The sequence below is a fragment of the Aythya marila genome, assembly GCF_965140915.1.
Source record: "Aythya marila genome assembly, chromosome: 21".
Taxonomy (NCBI): domain Eukaryota; kingdom Metazoa; phylum Chordata; class Aves; order Anseriformes; family Anatidae; genus Aythya; species Aythya marila.
Window position 1 is genome coordinate 2,781,755 of NC_139062.1, and position 14,854 is coordinate 2,796,608.

At 53.9% G+C, this 14,854-nt stretch overlaps 1 protein-coding gene across 4 annotated transcripts in view; it reads left to right on the forward strand.

Moving 5' to 3' along the window:
• SAMD11 (sterile alpha motif domain containing 11) overlaps positions 1 to 14,854 on the forward strand; it is a gene marked incomplete at its 5' end in the record, with an annotated part of 101,988 nt that overhangs the window by 59,277 nt on the left and 27,857 nt on the right. For all 4 annotated transcript variants that reach the window (XM_082777249.1, XM_082777251.1, XM_082777250.1 and 1 more), the window contains one exon: positions 2,624 to 2,748. In XM_082777249.1, coding sequence (XP_082633375.1) covers positions 2,624 to 2,748 — 125 coding nt within the window. The remainder of the gene's footprint in view (positions 1 to 2,623; positions 2,749 to 14,854) is intronic.

A 14,854-nucleotide genomic window follows, 5' to 3' on the forward strand; every position in this document is an offset into this window, starting at 1 on the left:
TGAGCTGATCCAGCCACCCCTCGGTGTTTCTTTTCTCCTGCTAAGACTGAGCCCCAGCTCCAAGCTGCCTCCCGTTGTGCCGGCTGTGGAAGAAGCCCAGAACAAAAAGGCAGCCCCTGCTTCAAGCCTCCCGCACGCCCAGGCAGAGGAACAGCTCCTGGGGACAGGCTGATGTGTTAAAAGCTGCCCGAGCTGCAGTCCTTCTCCCCTTTCCTCTCAATGTCACCTTGGTGCTCGCTTTGCCTTCTGCAAAGGTGTTCCAGCAACGTTGTGATTCCTGGGCTCCTGCCTGGCTGCGTGGGGAGGCTGAGCCGGGTTCAAAGCCTGCTTGGGGTCCTGAGCCTGCGTGGAGTTCGGACTTGCAAACACGCCTTTTGATACCATGACAGTCTTAAATTCAAGGTCATGGAAAATCTGAAAACGTCAATTTCTTTTTGGAAGGAAAAGACCCATTCTGGTGTCTGTCTGCTGGTTCTGGTTTCCAGCGGCTGCGCTGGGTTGAGCCGCGTTCGGGAGTCGCCGTGCCCTTTTCCAGAAAGAGAGGCAGCTGTGCTTTAGTGCTGGATAAAAACCCAATTCCTTTTCATAGCTCTCTTGCCGTGTTTACGTGTGAGAGGGGCTTTGGGCTCGTTTGGGATGCAAGGCACTCTGCAAATGCAAAGATGTAATTATCCCATTTTTCTCTTCCTACTCCCTGCCTTCTCCCTCTGCACTTCTGGCTCATCTCCTCCGCCCTTTCCCGAGCGTAGTGCTGATGGCAGCGTTTATCTGCATTTGTCCTCTGTCCCTGACATCCAGTTATTGATTGGCATGATTAAAAAGAACTGATAATCACTTCACATTAATCCCATAAATGACTTAAGACACCCAAATATTTGCATAATGCATCTTAAAGGTGGCAGCTAAAAGAGGATAAGACCCAAAACTGCTTGGCGCAGGAGAAACGGGCTTCCCACTCACCTGTGGGCTTGCTTAAGTAATTAGCCTTCTGCTTGCATAAGGAGGAATCTGAACTGGTTTAGCGGAGGAAGATGCAGTGGGTGCTCAAAGGCTTTGGGATTTGAGCATCCAGCCCCGGTGCTGGGGCCGCGGGGGGAGCAGCGGGGAGCGGGGCAGCGGCTGCTGCAACGGGAGCCCGGTCGTGTCTGCTGCCTCTCGTGAAAATCTGGAGCCAGACGCCCGCTGAAAGTACCTCTGTCTAAAGACTTTCTGTCATAAACTTATCTGATTAGCGGGGAGCTAGACGACAGATTAGCCCCTGCTTCTGCACCGGGGCTGGGCTCCCCGGAGCATCTGAGCAGATCCGGGGCTGGTGCCCGGAGCCGCTGGCAGGTGGGGAGGAGGTGAGGGGGGAGAGGAGGGGGATATATTTAAGGGAAGAGGATCGCGGGGTGGCTCTGCAGATAATGCACCCTCCGTGCTGTCCCGCGGGTCCCAGGTGAGGACACTTTTTCTGCGGCAGGGAGCTGGTGGCCATGTGCTGCCTGTGGCAGCGGCACCGAGCGGGCGCGCTCCTCGTGTGAGTAGGGGCCGGGAGGGCAACGGGCACGGGGACACAGCTCTGCTGCTGTCCCACGGGGTTTTGTGTCTCTGCTTCCTCTGCCCCTCGCCTTCCTTTTAGGAAGGGGGGAGGAAGGAAAAGAGCCACGTCTAGCTCGGAGCAAGCACCTCGTGCTGGAAGGATGGGTGCTTTAATGTAGACGCAACCCAAAAAGGAGGGAGATGATCCAGCGTTTCCATTTAGTATCACGTATAGGGTTGGTTGCTTTTTTTTTGCTTGTTCTTCCTCTTCAGTGTTTGTGCATCGTTTATTGAGAAATATTTTGCAAGAGCTTTGCAAGCCAAAGCATTTGCCAGCTGAACTGCAGTATCTGCTACAGCGACTGTCTTTTTGCGCTTGTGCTCTCCCTCTCCATAGAAGGAGAAAAGCAAAAAGACTGAAGTAGCCTACTCGACAGCAGCCTGAGAGCAGGCACAGTAATGCTGAACCACTCTGTGTGCTCTCAGCCCAGAAAGAAGGGAGAATTATTTCAGGAGTGAAGAGTTGAAAATTAGTTTTGTAAATAAATCTGAGCCGTGGGCTCGGAGTGATGCAGATGGCCAGGTTCACGGTGGGTTTCTCTCCAAGAAGAAAAACAATTATTCAAGTAAATAAAGTAGGCTTGTGTTCCAGCAGTGATGGAATGGAAAAACTTACTTTTTTGAGAATAGAGGGGTGGCAGCTGATAGAAGACTATCAGTTATTTCAGTTCAAGTTTCCTATTAATTCGGGAACAGATCTGCCAATTCGTGCGCTTTCAGTTTTTCCATCTGAGATGTAAGTTCTGGCCCACGCAAGTTATATCTGGCAGCACTGAAATCAGGAGCTCTGGCAGCTGCCGAGCACTTTATGGGAAATGAGAGGGCTGCTTGGGAAGTGCTTCGTGCTCGCTCTCCGCTCCCCAAAAGTAGAGGAGGTTACCTTGGAGCCTGGCGGCTGGGGGGGGAGAACCTTTCCTGCAAGGCGGCGATGTCGGGGGCAAACAAAAGCAGCTTGCGCACGCGTACGCACATGCACACAGAAATCAATTACGTGGTGGCAAATAGGATTTCCTTAACTTGGTGCTTTTCTGCTCTGTTGCAGCCGTGATAACGACCTCTCCACTATCATCTCCAACCTGCATCAGAGCCGTCAGCTCGTTATGCCAGAGACCCAGAGCCGCTGTGAATTCAAGAGGAACAGCATCGACGTTGGCTTGGGAGCAGCAGGTAAGGGGCTGGAGCAGGTCCTGCTGGCTGGGGCTCGGTGACTTCCCTCCCTTCTCTTTCACCCCTCCCTTTGTGCATTTTTTCAATTTCTTTTTTTTCTTTTTTTTTTTTTTTTTTTTTCCCCGTGGCTCTTCGTGTTACACTTCAGAGTGAGCTACGTGAAGTCTCTTAATATTCTGGCCGGAGATTAACATGGGAAGGATTTCTTGGTGTTAAAGTGGTGCGGTCTTTTGAGATCTCAGCCCTGCTTTATTCTCAGATCTAGTGGTCTGTGTTAAACTACTGGCAAAGGAGCTTGCGCCAGCAAAGAAGTGAAATGTCCCCAGGGTTAGTGTCAAGTGAAGCAGAAAGGCCTTGCAGAGAGCACGGTTTGATTTGTAATTTCATTAATCAGAGGTTCCCCATGCTGCCTCTGTGCCTGCCAACTCCTTTGTGAGTGTGTGTTTGTTTGGTTTTGGACTGCTACCTGGCTTTTTTCTTTCTCTTTTTTCTTTTTTCCTTTTTTTTTGTTTTTGTTTTTGGAAGTTGAACTTCTTTGACGTGGTGAAAGCAGAAGTGCTGTGCCCGTCTGGATGTCAGGAAGGGGATGCTTTGGTGCTGGACGCGCATCAGCCAACAAGTGAGGCACTGGTAACAAAGCAGAGCTCTGCTTGCTGCTTGCAGAGCCTACGGTTTGCTTTGGAGAATAATTAAAAGTTGAGGAAAAAAGTGGGAGTAATGCTGGCTTCTCTATTCTCTGTAGGGAAAGCAGCAATCTCTCTGCTTCCAAATCAGACCCGGCTCTCTCTGTGCATCTTAATGTTAGGCCTTCCTTGAAAATCTCTGTGGTTTGGTTCATACTTGCCTCTAAGTCATTCTGTTGACCTTGTAATGTAACCAAGGATCCAAAGGGAAGAGCGCCACGTCTAACGCACTTTGGGAAGGTCTCTGGAGGCACCTGGTTCGCCTTTTGCTGAGGCTTGGCCCCTTTCCTCCTGCCTGCAGTGGCACCTGGGCTGCTGCAACCGCTTCTGCAGGGAGCACTGAGTCCCACGTGTGTGTAGGGCTGAACTGGGGCATTTAGGCTGTCTGTAGGGCAGCCACGAGCAGCTCCCCCTCCTCGCTTGCACAGCTGAATCTCCCTTTTCTCTTCGTTACACAGCTCCAAAAGGCACGCTGGCCAGAGAGATAAGTTGTTCCGTACGGCGTTGCTCATGTCTGGATGTCTCAGCTGACCTCGCGTGTTAAAATGGGTTTTAATAATGTTTGCTGCCCGGGGAGGCTGCTGGGCTTTATCAGCGCTGCTGAAATTCTCCGAGATCCTTAACGTTCCAGAAATGCAAAGTGCACTTTTCATTCCCGTCAGTGTGAAACAGGAGCAAAGATTAGATGCTGAGGTCCTCGTTTGTACTTGCTAGAATTCGTGCTCGAGGTTCTCCGGTTAGCTTCCTACCCGAAAGAAACGGTGAGAAATATGAAACACAGGCACCACGCAGGGGCTGTAGCAGTGGGGCCGGCGGCGCTTGGCTCTGATCCCAAGGAAAGGCTGAGCGATGAAAAAGCAGAGGGCTCGTTCACACGAGAGGCCACCAAGCAAGTGACAGAGCCTTTCAGGACGTGATAGATCTGGTGTGTCTAAAGAGAGCCGACCAGCAAAAGAGCAGCTGGGGGCATGGTGGGGCTGTTGGCTATCCGAAGGGAGAGGGGCTTTGTCACATCTCCACGGGGATGGTTCAGCTCTAGCTTTGTCCCTGCTGCCTGGCAATGGCTCGTTCCCCATGCCTATTTGATGCAAGGGAGGCTCGTTTGCCAAAATCTCCCCAGAACCTGCCAGCTCTGTGTCTAGGTGTGCTGCTCTGGTACCTGCACCACCACCACTGGAAGCCAAGGGACCAGAAACAAAACGGTGCTGGGGGTTTGTAGCTGCCGCCGATTACTGGATTTGTGCCTCGGTGCTGTTTGTTTGCACTGGCGTGAGTGGGAGGGGAGAACGCTAGAACTAATTGCTGCGTGTATAATTTTAAGAGACTTAATGTTGGGTTAGTCTCAAAGACTGGCTGGTGTTTAAACCTCTTAGTAAGGGGAAAAGAAACGTGCCCGGGGCTGCCTGCTGTTTGCACTGCCTGCCTCTGAGGACAGGCACTGAGAATCTCACCCCCAGAGCAGCATTTGGAGATGGACGGCGCTGAAGAAACGATGCTAACGCATCTGAAAAAACTCCTGCATCACTGGTGACCGTAAGCTGTGCTGCTCTAGAAGTAAGTCGGAATAGGATGCTCGAGTGTTTGCTGGGTTATGCTAACGTTTATGGTCCCAGCCAGCAGGGGCCGAGCGCTCTGGAGGCTGAGCTGCAGCTCGGACCGAGGGTTGTGCACGCTCAGGATGAGGGGTGAGTGTCTGCGGCTTTTTTGGCTATGGCTATGAGCAGGGGAGTGAGAAACGGGGATAGCACGGCTGCGAGAGATTTGTTTATTGCAGGGCCCCCGGGGCTAGGAGGGCTGAAGTTGGCAGGGTTGGTTGGTTTATGATTAATTCGGCGAGAGTCGCTTGATTTATAGTTAAGGCTAAGAGCAGAGGCAGTGCGATAGTTTTGAATGTGGACTGGAAAATTGGAATAGTTACTGGATCTTGAACGGTCTTTGAAATGATGGAAGGGGCTGGAACTGCTGGAAACGGATGGTTTGTAGGGCTCGGGTGAGGTCTGGGGGGCAGGTGAGTCTGGAGTCAGGGTTCAAGCCAGAGCTGGGCTGATGGTTGGGTCAAAAGGGACTGAGGAGAACATTGCTGGAGCATAAAAGGCCTGTGGTTGGAAGAGTAGGACTGATATTAACGTCCTCGGAAGGTCTATGAATAATTCTTAAGTGAAACCAGGCCCCTGTATATCAATGGTGATGGTTAAATTTGGGAACAGAGACTGAACAGCTCAGTTTGGGAAAGCAGAAGCAGAGCTTCCAAAATAAATGGGTCCTGAAGGACTCGGATAGGGTTTGGCCCTAGCCAGAAGAGGGGCTGATAACCCCTCGTGGTGGGCGCCGGCTGCTTGGAACAAGGAGCCCGGAGGAGGTGAAGTCTTAGGCTTGGGACAGCTGGGACAAAAGAAGTCACTGCATTTTGTGTGATGAGAGGCCCAAAGAGCTACAACGACTGTGGAGTCAGCACAGACAGACAGCTGAGCTTCGGTATGATTGAGGTGAGTGTGGTGACGGTCACAAGCTGGCAAGGTTAGCACCTACCAAATCTGAGAGCTACAGTGCTTTGAAAATACATGGCCCATCAGAAATGAGAAGACCATTACTGCTAGTCTACAGAGATAACGGGAAAAGAGGGTAGTTGTGCTACCAGGGAGGGGATTTTTTTTTCGGACAAGATGCATAACGCCTTCCACCAGCCTTAGAGTACGTTGTGGAGGTGCATGGGTCAACCCAGGCATGGAGAGGGAAATCTGCCCAAGGTGGTAAAGCCAACAGCAGAGCTCTGTTCCCTGGTTTGTCCTCCTTGGCTTCTTTGCTAGACCTCTCTGTTGTTGTTCCTGCGACAACAGGACAATGTGGATTAAAGCGTGCTCCTAGGGATTCCCCAGGTGAGAGATTTTGGGTTCAGGGGGGTGTTCCCCCTTGCTGGGGTGCGTGCTGGAGGAAGAGCTCCGGATAGAAATAGCTGGCAGCCTCACTCATGTTCAAAGCATCCCCTGATACCGGGCCTTCAAAGGAAATAAAGAACCCCAAGAGCAAAAACCTACAAAAACCAAACAAAAAACCCAAACCACATGAATCTGCTCCAACCAGTGCTTCTCTGGCACCAGGAGGGGTGAGTGAGGCTTTTGCAAGGACAGCAGAAGTAGGTGGCCGAGAGGCGTGTCCCGATAAAATCTAATTGCCCTATCGATCGGCTCCGGAGCCGTGCTCGGCTGCGGTAATGATTGAGATATTCTTAGGGGTTTGATGCATGGGAGCCGTATCGCAGCGCCCGGGGCCCACCGGGGACCTGGGGGTGTTGCAGCGATCTCTTAATCACGGAGCAAACCCGCGCGCGTTGGGCCCGCTCTGCGGCACTGCAGATTTATTACAATTATCATCACCGATGCACTCGGATTTCCTTAGGTCCCAGGGGGTGCCGGGTTTCGGGGAAGAGCTGCCCTGCTCGTAACTCTGAATTTTGAACTGGCTGAGGAAAAAAAACATCTCAGTCCTAGGTTAGGAATTCACCCGTCTGCACCACCGTGCACCTTGCTTTTCCTACCGTCCTTCCTTTGGTCTCATCTGGGTTGACCATTGGCAGTGTCAGGCTTTTAAGAATAGTAAATTCTCAGACTTTTACTTATTCTTAATTTAATTATTCTTAAATTTTCTGCTGCTTCTGCTTTCTCTTCCTCTCTGTGTGGCTGGGAGTGGAAGAGCTCATGCTTGCAGGTTGGGCGCCCTGCTTCCTACAGTCTCTGGGTAACGTCTGCTCACCAAAGGGTTGTGCAAGTTTCAAGAGTGCAAATGTCCATTGCTTCCAGCACGGGTTGGAGTAAAAGCTCTTGGAGGATCGGGGAATGTGGTGCAAGGGAAGGGTGTTTGCCTCTCTGCCAGCTCCAGAGATCTCCACTGATCACAGAGATATCCAGCTCCTCTTCTGAAGCCGAGGTTATACCTCTGCTGGGCTTCCACCCAGCTCCTGGGTTTAATCTCCTCCTCTGAGCTGAACCTGACTCCATAAAAATCAGTATTATTATTGCAAATTGGAGCTGGCTGATGCAGCTGCTGAGAGGGGAGGGCAGCGAGGTGCCCCCTGTGCGCAGAGGAGAGGCGAGCTGCTCCCCTGGGGCTGGCAGCCTGCGGGCGGGCAGGGGAACACGCAGGGAGCCTGCCTGGAAAAATGTTTTTTTTGCCATTCCCACAGCTCCCGGGGCTGTTTACCTGGGAGAGGTTGGTGCTCGCTCCTCTCTTAGCCCTGCAGCCCTGATTTTTTGTTCGGCCCTTCTCTCGTGGAGGTGCTCTGCAGCGGGAAATGCCGGAGGATGCTTTCCTTGGTGCTAATTAAATTGCAGTCACGATGGGGATATAATATGCCAAATGGAGGAAGAAAGGAAAAGTGCCTATAATGGGGGCTGTACTTCCTTGGGAACACGCGGAGACAGCCTGCTTCGGTGAGATTCAGTAAGAGGCTTAGCAACATCTGCAAAGGTAGAGCAAGTGTGCTGAAATGCCTCCGGGGGAGCGCGCGTGGGAGGGGAGGGCAGGCGGCGAGCCTAATGAGAATATAAAAGTCGTTTCCAAATGGATCAGATAAAGGCGAGGCAGCAGACAGGGTACAGCGATGGCACTACAGAGGGGCTTACCTTGAGAGCGGATGATGGCACAAGGCGCTTTTAATCTTAATTGAGAGAGAGAGAGGCACACACGGGGATGAGCAGAGCCGGGGCTGCTCGACAAAGGCGCGGCGGCAAAGCTGGCGGTTTGCACATCAAACACGGATTTAGAGCCCCTTTAAGCAGCTAGCGGTGTGCCTGTAAACAAGTCCAATCCCCTCTATCCCGTTTGGCTAATGCAGTCTGCCAGGAGAGGGTGGAGGAGCCCTGGTGGGGCTCCTGGGGCAGGCGCCCGTGGCTCTCCCTTGCGTGGGTGCGTGCCGCTTGAGGAGGTGCGCACGCGTTCTGCGGTCCTGGTCCCGTGGCCCTACCTCATTTCCCTCTTTCTCCTCATGTCCTAATTTCTCCTCTTTCTCACCAAACCCCCTCTGTGCTGCAGATTTCATGGCTTTCCACTTGCAGGAGGGCCGTTGGCACGGGTAGAAGTGGAGGCATCAGGCTCGCTGGTGCTGGAGGAAGGTGGCCGGGTCTCCCCTCTCCTCCTCCTGCCCCTCGTGGGGTCAGCTTGATGTCTGAACGTGGTCTGAGAGGGCACTTCATGGGCACAGCAAGTCCCGACACTTTTTTTCGTGTGTCTCAAAAACATCCTGAAAGAGATCTCTCTCCCTCTGCAAGGTTATCCGTTCTTCTGCGGTAAGGCTCCCGTCTCATCTTTCCACGTGATGCTCTGTTGGCTAACAGGAGGAGAAATTTCAGGAGTGATCTGCAGGCAGCTTCCCATGGTCCAAAGTGGTCTTGGGACTTTCCTCTGCTAGGGAGGAGTTAATACATGGGGGCTGAGAAGGAACTGGGATCAGGGATGTCGTAGCTAATGATTAGAGACAGGGGCACAGCGAACGGCTGTTTTCTGAGCGTGTGATAATGAGGTAGGATGCAGGCATGTTTTCATTTAACAAAGCAAAACAATAACAAAAAAAAAAAAGCAGCAGCCTTTATTGAATTGCTGCCTTAAATTGAGCAGAAAATCAGCACCAAGAGGGCATCTGGGAGTTGTAAGCCCAGCCACCCTTGTTCTCATGTTTTTCCACGAAGGACAGTTGTTCGCCTAGGCAACGTGAGGGCCTGGGCTCTGTCGGTGCCATTTGTCCTCTTGGCTGGGATCTGGAGGATTGTCCTTTCTTTGTGCTCTATTTAAGTTAATTTTTATTTTTTTTTCTGAAGCCCGGTTGGAGGCAGCCAGCATCCTTCTGTAACCCAGATGGAGGGCTCGGGAGGTGAAGGAAAAATGGGAAAGCCAGACATGGGAGCGTTCCCTTTTTTTTGTGTCCTGCGTAGGTCAGTGCAGTGCCTTTTGCTGGTGTCGTTGTAGATTTTTGGCCTTGCCACTGCAGGAGGAGAAGGAAATCAAGTAGTTCAGTGCCCTGTGCTTGGAGCAAGCAGTTTGGTGTCTCCTGTGCCTGGTGTGCTCCGGGCAGCCCGGCACGGCCAGGACACGGCGCCCGTGCTGGCTCAGCCACCAGACTTAGGTTGGCACGCGTGGTGGCTTTGAAACGGAAATCAGCAGCGACTTTCTTCCTCTCCTTGCAGCTCTAGGAAGAGCAGGATTATCCTGCTTCCAAAAATAACCTCCTCCCTGCTCCCACCTCCTGTCCCAGGTGTCTCACAGGCGGCTTGAAAAGCACTGAAAACAAATCGGTGACACCTCACTGATGGTAACTGCAGGAATCCAGCACGGATTGTGGCTGGTACCCGACACATCCCCTTCTGTGAGCCCCTGCCACGAGTCCAGGTGATGCTTCAGAGGCAGGGTTTTGGCAGTGCCCCTGCTCCGGCACGCGAGTTTGTCATCAGGTTTGGATGCCGTGGGTTTGGTGCTGCGAACCTGAGCCTCCTGCTCCTGCTGCGTGGCAGCTGCAGCCCTGTTCCTCCTGACCTCAAAGCCTGCAGTGGGATTTGGTGCTCAGGTAGCAGGCGTGGAGCTGCTGCCCTGCTCCTTGTTCCCTTGAAGCCGAAGCCCTGCCAGGTCAGGTCCTGCCCTCCAGCGCTGCTCCAGCACACCCACCCTTTGGCAAAGCCTGCCCGAGGGCTTCTGATGGAAATGAGCCTCCTCGGTGCAAATCAAGAGCAGGAGCTGGGAGGGGGCTCTCAAGGATGTGAGTGCAGGGAACCAGCTCCTAAATGAAACGAGGTGATGTCCCCTCAAGCTTGCAAGTTTGTGGCATCAGACCTGGTCAGAGCACCGGTGGTGCCGCGTGCTTTGGGTCAATGTGAGTGGACCTGGGAGCAGCTGAGCAAGGTTGGAGGCCTGGGGGTTGGAAAGATTTTTTTTATTAACCCTTTGCCATGAGCAAGAGGAGGGTCGCCTGCCCACCTCATTAATTTTTCAGCTCTGCACAAGCCTTTTGTTCCAATTCCTTTTCTTCTCTTTGCTCCTCTCCCATTTCCTTGGTTCTCAACCCCTTTTTTTCCCCCTCCTTCTGCTTCCATCCTTAATCCCCATCTCACACGTGCGCCCTCCCTCCCTTCGGTTCCCGGGTCCTCCTCCCCGTTGGCCCTTCCCCACCCTCCCTCCCTCCATCGCCGAGCTCCTGGGGAAGAAGACAATCCGAAGGCTTTCCTCTGCTCTCAGCTGAGAGGCTCCTTCCCTCAAGCCAATCAATGGCAGCCTTTCAGCCCCGGTGGGGCTTGGCAAACATGAGATCAATAAGTTATTAGCACCATTCTGTCAGCTGTAATGTGGAGATTGATCGGGGCCGGGGCTCCTGCATGCTGCCTGGCACTTCCCCAGCCTGATAAAGATGACAGATTAAGGGAATAAGAAAAAGGAATTAAGGAGTCTGGCTGTCAAAGCTGTCACGGGCTGGAGGAGTGCTGGTTTTTTCCAGGGGGCTGAATGAGTGCAATCGGACATTTAAATGGTGCGAAGGGCACAGCACCACCAGCAGCTCCCTTGGAAATGGTGATCTGGGGCGTTCGCTTGCACAAAGAGCTGCTGGAGGTGGAGGCAGCACCGGGGCGCCGGCGGGGACCACGCGCAGCAGATCCAGCAGCTCCTGGGGGAAACGCCAGCCCCCGGCCCTGCCACGCCGCCCTGTGAGCCTTTTGGGGTTGTTGAATATTCCCCAGGACCCAGGGAGGAGGGATCTGTGGCACGGGACCGGTGCCAGGTTTCGGAGCTTTTTTATCACGGGTAGATAAATGGAGGCCAAACGACCGCTGCCTGGGAGGTTTGTGGTCCCTCAAGGAGACGCGGCGTGATCCTTATTGGAGCTGGGCTTAAGCCTTTTGATTTAACAAGCTTCCCCCTCCTCCCGTCCTGCCCACGAGAGCAGCTCCTTCCTAGAGCGTGCAGGATCCTGGACGTGCAGCCCAGCCTCCCTCCTTCAATCTTTTCCGCAGCAGAGCGGGGATTCACAAGTTTGCAGTCGCGAAAAAGCCTCCCTGCAGCATATCAAATGAATGCAGATCTCTCTCTTAAGTGCAGTATATCCTCTCCATGAGTGTTTTTCATACGATGAATATTTACCACCTTTTTATGGCTCGGTGCATGCTGTAAAAATGAATTTTGTAGGAAGCCGGGCGACGAGGGGACGTCGCTGCCCCTTCCCTAATAAACAGCCTCGTTACAGCCGGGTAGGAGGACGGCTCCAGCACCTCGTTCCTGGGGAACTGAAATATTGGGCTGGCCTTTGAGGAGCTTGGCTCCAGCTAGCGAGCACGAGGAGGTGGGAAGAAGCAGGAGACTGTTTGCCTGGTAGGAGGGAAGGCAGATGGCCCAGCGGTTGGAGCTGAGAAGGGGGATGCGGGCTCCTTCCCCAGCCTAGCAGAGGCTGGTTGCTGTGTTGTACGTCGGGAATCCGTCTGTGACACTCTTCTTGTGTGCTCCTGCAGCCTGGTACCTTGCGTTTAGGGAGGAGTGGGTGACAGCAGGTCTGCCTCTGGGGGGCTGCTCTCAGTATTTCACCAAGATCCACGAGTGCCAGCCGCTGACCCTTGGCTGTTGGAGTCCTGCTCTGCTCCCGAGAGCGACCAGACACCACTCTGCCTGAGTTAAGTTCTCTCAAAGTGAGCAGGAGAGAGAAAAAAAACCTTCTGGTTCCTTGCTCTGTAGGAAGGGCCCATCAGCGTGTCCCATTCCTCTCCACTTGGTTGCGCTTTGCTTCCTGATACAGGCGTGGAGAGATGAAGGAGCAAGGAGAGACCTCGGTGCAATCGCTGGGGCTTGAAGCCTGCTGCCTGCCGTGTCCCTAAAGCCACCGAGCTAACCTGCTGGCCGGGGGCTGCTGCCTTTATTTTGCTGCTCGGACACCCCCTTTGCAGTGCCATCTCCCCCTTTCCTTGCTAGACCCAGCACTGGGCACGCCGCCGCATCGTCCGAGCATCCCAACGCGCACAAACCCTTCTCCCTTCCCCCAGCTCCCCCAATATTTTTTTTTTTGTCCTCCCCTCCCCATTCTCGTTGCCCTCAGTTAAATTACGGCCCGTTATTCCCATGACCTTGTGCTTCGCTCTGCCTTTGTTCCATTGATTCCTGCTGGCAAGGGGACGGGGCCGATGTGCCGCCAGGCTCCACGCTGCTCCGCGCAGCCTCCCGCCTGGCCCCTCGCCCTCCAGCCTTTGTTTTCGGCAGCCCCACGACTCGGCGAGCTGGTGCTGAGCCCGTCAAGGGGGGAAAAAAGTCTCTGGGGTCCCTGCAAACCTGTCACGTCGAGGAAGGGAACGGGCTGAGCGGCGGGGCTGGAGCGCCAGAGCTGCCTGAGCGAAGCAGCTCCTCCGGTGCCAAAGGAGAGGGGAGAGCTGGGTGAGGTGGGATGCTGCCAGGGCATTTCGGGCCGGGCACTGGGAATTGTCATCCCCAGGATTTGAGGTCGATTGGGGGGGCTTAAAAGCAAGGGGAGATGTTTTCCTCCTGGAAAAACAACGTGGAAGGGGCTGGATGAGAAGGGCTCCCTTCCCTTGTTAGATGTTGGCTATCAGAGCCTGGGTGGATTCCCGTGGAGCTTGGCTCGCCGCTCTGTTTACGCAGGGCTTCTGGGGCCAAAAAGCTTTCACAGCAAACCCAGTGATACGGATAGGGAGCGTGAGATAGGGCTTGATCTCCTCCCACGGTGCCTGGAGCACAGCACAGCGCAGCAGCGCTTGGGGCCGCGCATCTTGCTCCAGAGTCTGCCCGTTTCACAACGCTGGGAGGGCGAAAATTTGGGGACCACCTCCAAGTTGCACGTTTGGCCCTCTCCAGGTGAAACCTGTGGTCAGCTTTGGGGGCAGGTTGGGTCCTCACCTCGCTTTGATGCAGTCTGTGCTCTTGGTGCATCTTCTCCGCCGCAGATCCAGTCGTAAAGGGTGGAGATAACATCCCCTTCCTCTTTGGGGAAACCTGGAGATGAGTTTTCTAATCTGCCCAGCTGGCTGAGGCTCACAAGTCTTCTCCTCAAAGCTGATGGTGATGCTGGGGATCCTCAGGCGTGTTGGTGAGCGTGAAGTCGCCCAGCTCCACGGAGGGCTGGGAGCTCAAGGATTAGCGGGACCCTGCCAGGTGACCTTCCCACCCGTGGCCTCTAATTCCCTTCCCACAATGGGAAACAAAAAACAATCCATTTTGATTTCTAGCTCATCAGGGAAAACACCACACTTGGTTTCTAAAAACCTCTCTGGATTTCCCTCTGTTGTTGGGCCAGGAACGGCCCCGAAGGTGGTGCGGGGTGTGGGGTCCTTGGGGCGCTGTCGGGTGCTCGTGGTCGGGGCTGTGGGGGCGATCAGTATGCCTGGGGCTTCCTCCAGCACTCCCCGCTTGTCATATCGCCCGGCCGAGCTTCATAACGGCGCCGTCCTGCTGATAATGTCTTTCATTTTCAGCCGGAATATTAAAAAACGGCCCCGATTTGGCCGCCTTGCTATTGAAATGCTCGGCGGAGGGCAGGGGAGCCGAGGCAAAAGCAGAGATTGGGAAAAAAACAAAACAAAACAAAACAAAAACAACAGAAAACGAAAGCCCACACAATTGTTGTCTCCCTTCCCATCTTCACCCAAGGGTGGTGGTCCCTTTTGCAGGTCATTGCCACTGAGGTTGTACCCCAGGATCCGTGGGTAACGTATGTGGGCACCTGCCTCGTCCCTGCTCTGAGGATGAGGAGGATGAGGAGGGTTTGGGATGGGATGCCAAAGGCAAACCTTGTGGTCTCCGACTGGTGCAGGTTGTGGGATCGCTGTGCTTCAAGACTGGCTGCAAATGATCCCCTCTTCCTTGCTCAGAGCGTGTCTTGTTGGGTTAGTCCCCCAGCTTCTGGGGGCAGAGGCATCTTTGGCACACCCCAGGACTTTGCCTTAAATGGAAAAAAAAATAAAAAAGGAAAATTTTCACTCTGTGATCTGCCTGCCATCAGAAGGGCTGGGGAGGAACCCAAATGCAGCCAGGACAAGCCCTGCTGGGTGCTGCTGCCCCCTGGCCAGGCTGGGAACGGTGAATTGTGAGCAGGGCACTGGGACGTGGTTGTTCCAAAGCCACAGAGCCCAGATGAGCGCGCTTTGGGGGAGAAAACCTCCATCCCTCAGGGGCTGCAGCCTCAGGGCGGCATCTCCAAGAAAATCACCACGAAAAAGGAAGAAATAAACCCTTGTGTGCCTCTGACGCAGCCTTGGCGAGCTGCTGCAGCTTTGGGGAAGTTATCGGAAGGGGAAACTGAGGCAGGAGGAGGGCTGAGATGCAGATCGTGCCAGCGGGGCTGACAACACCTGGAAAGCGCAGCAACTGGGACACCTGCGTGCTGCCACCGGCCGCCTCCATCCCTGCCCATCTGTTTCCCAGTCGCTGCGGGTTTGTTGCATTTACTTGGG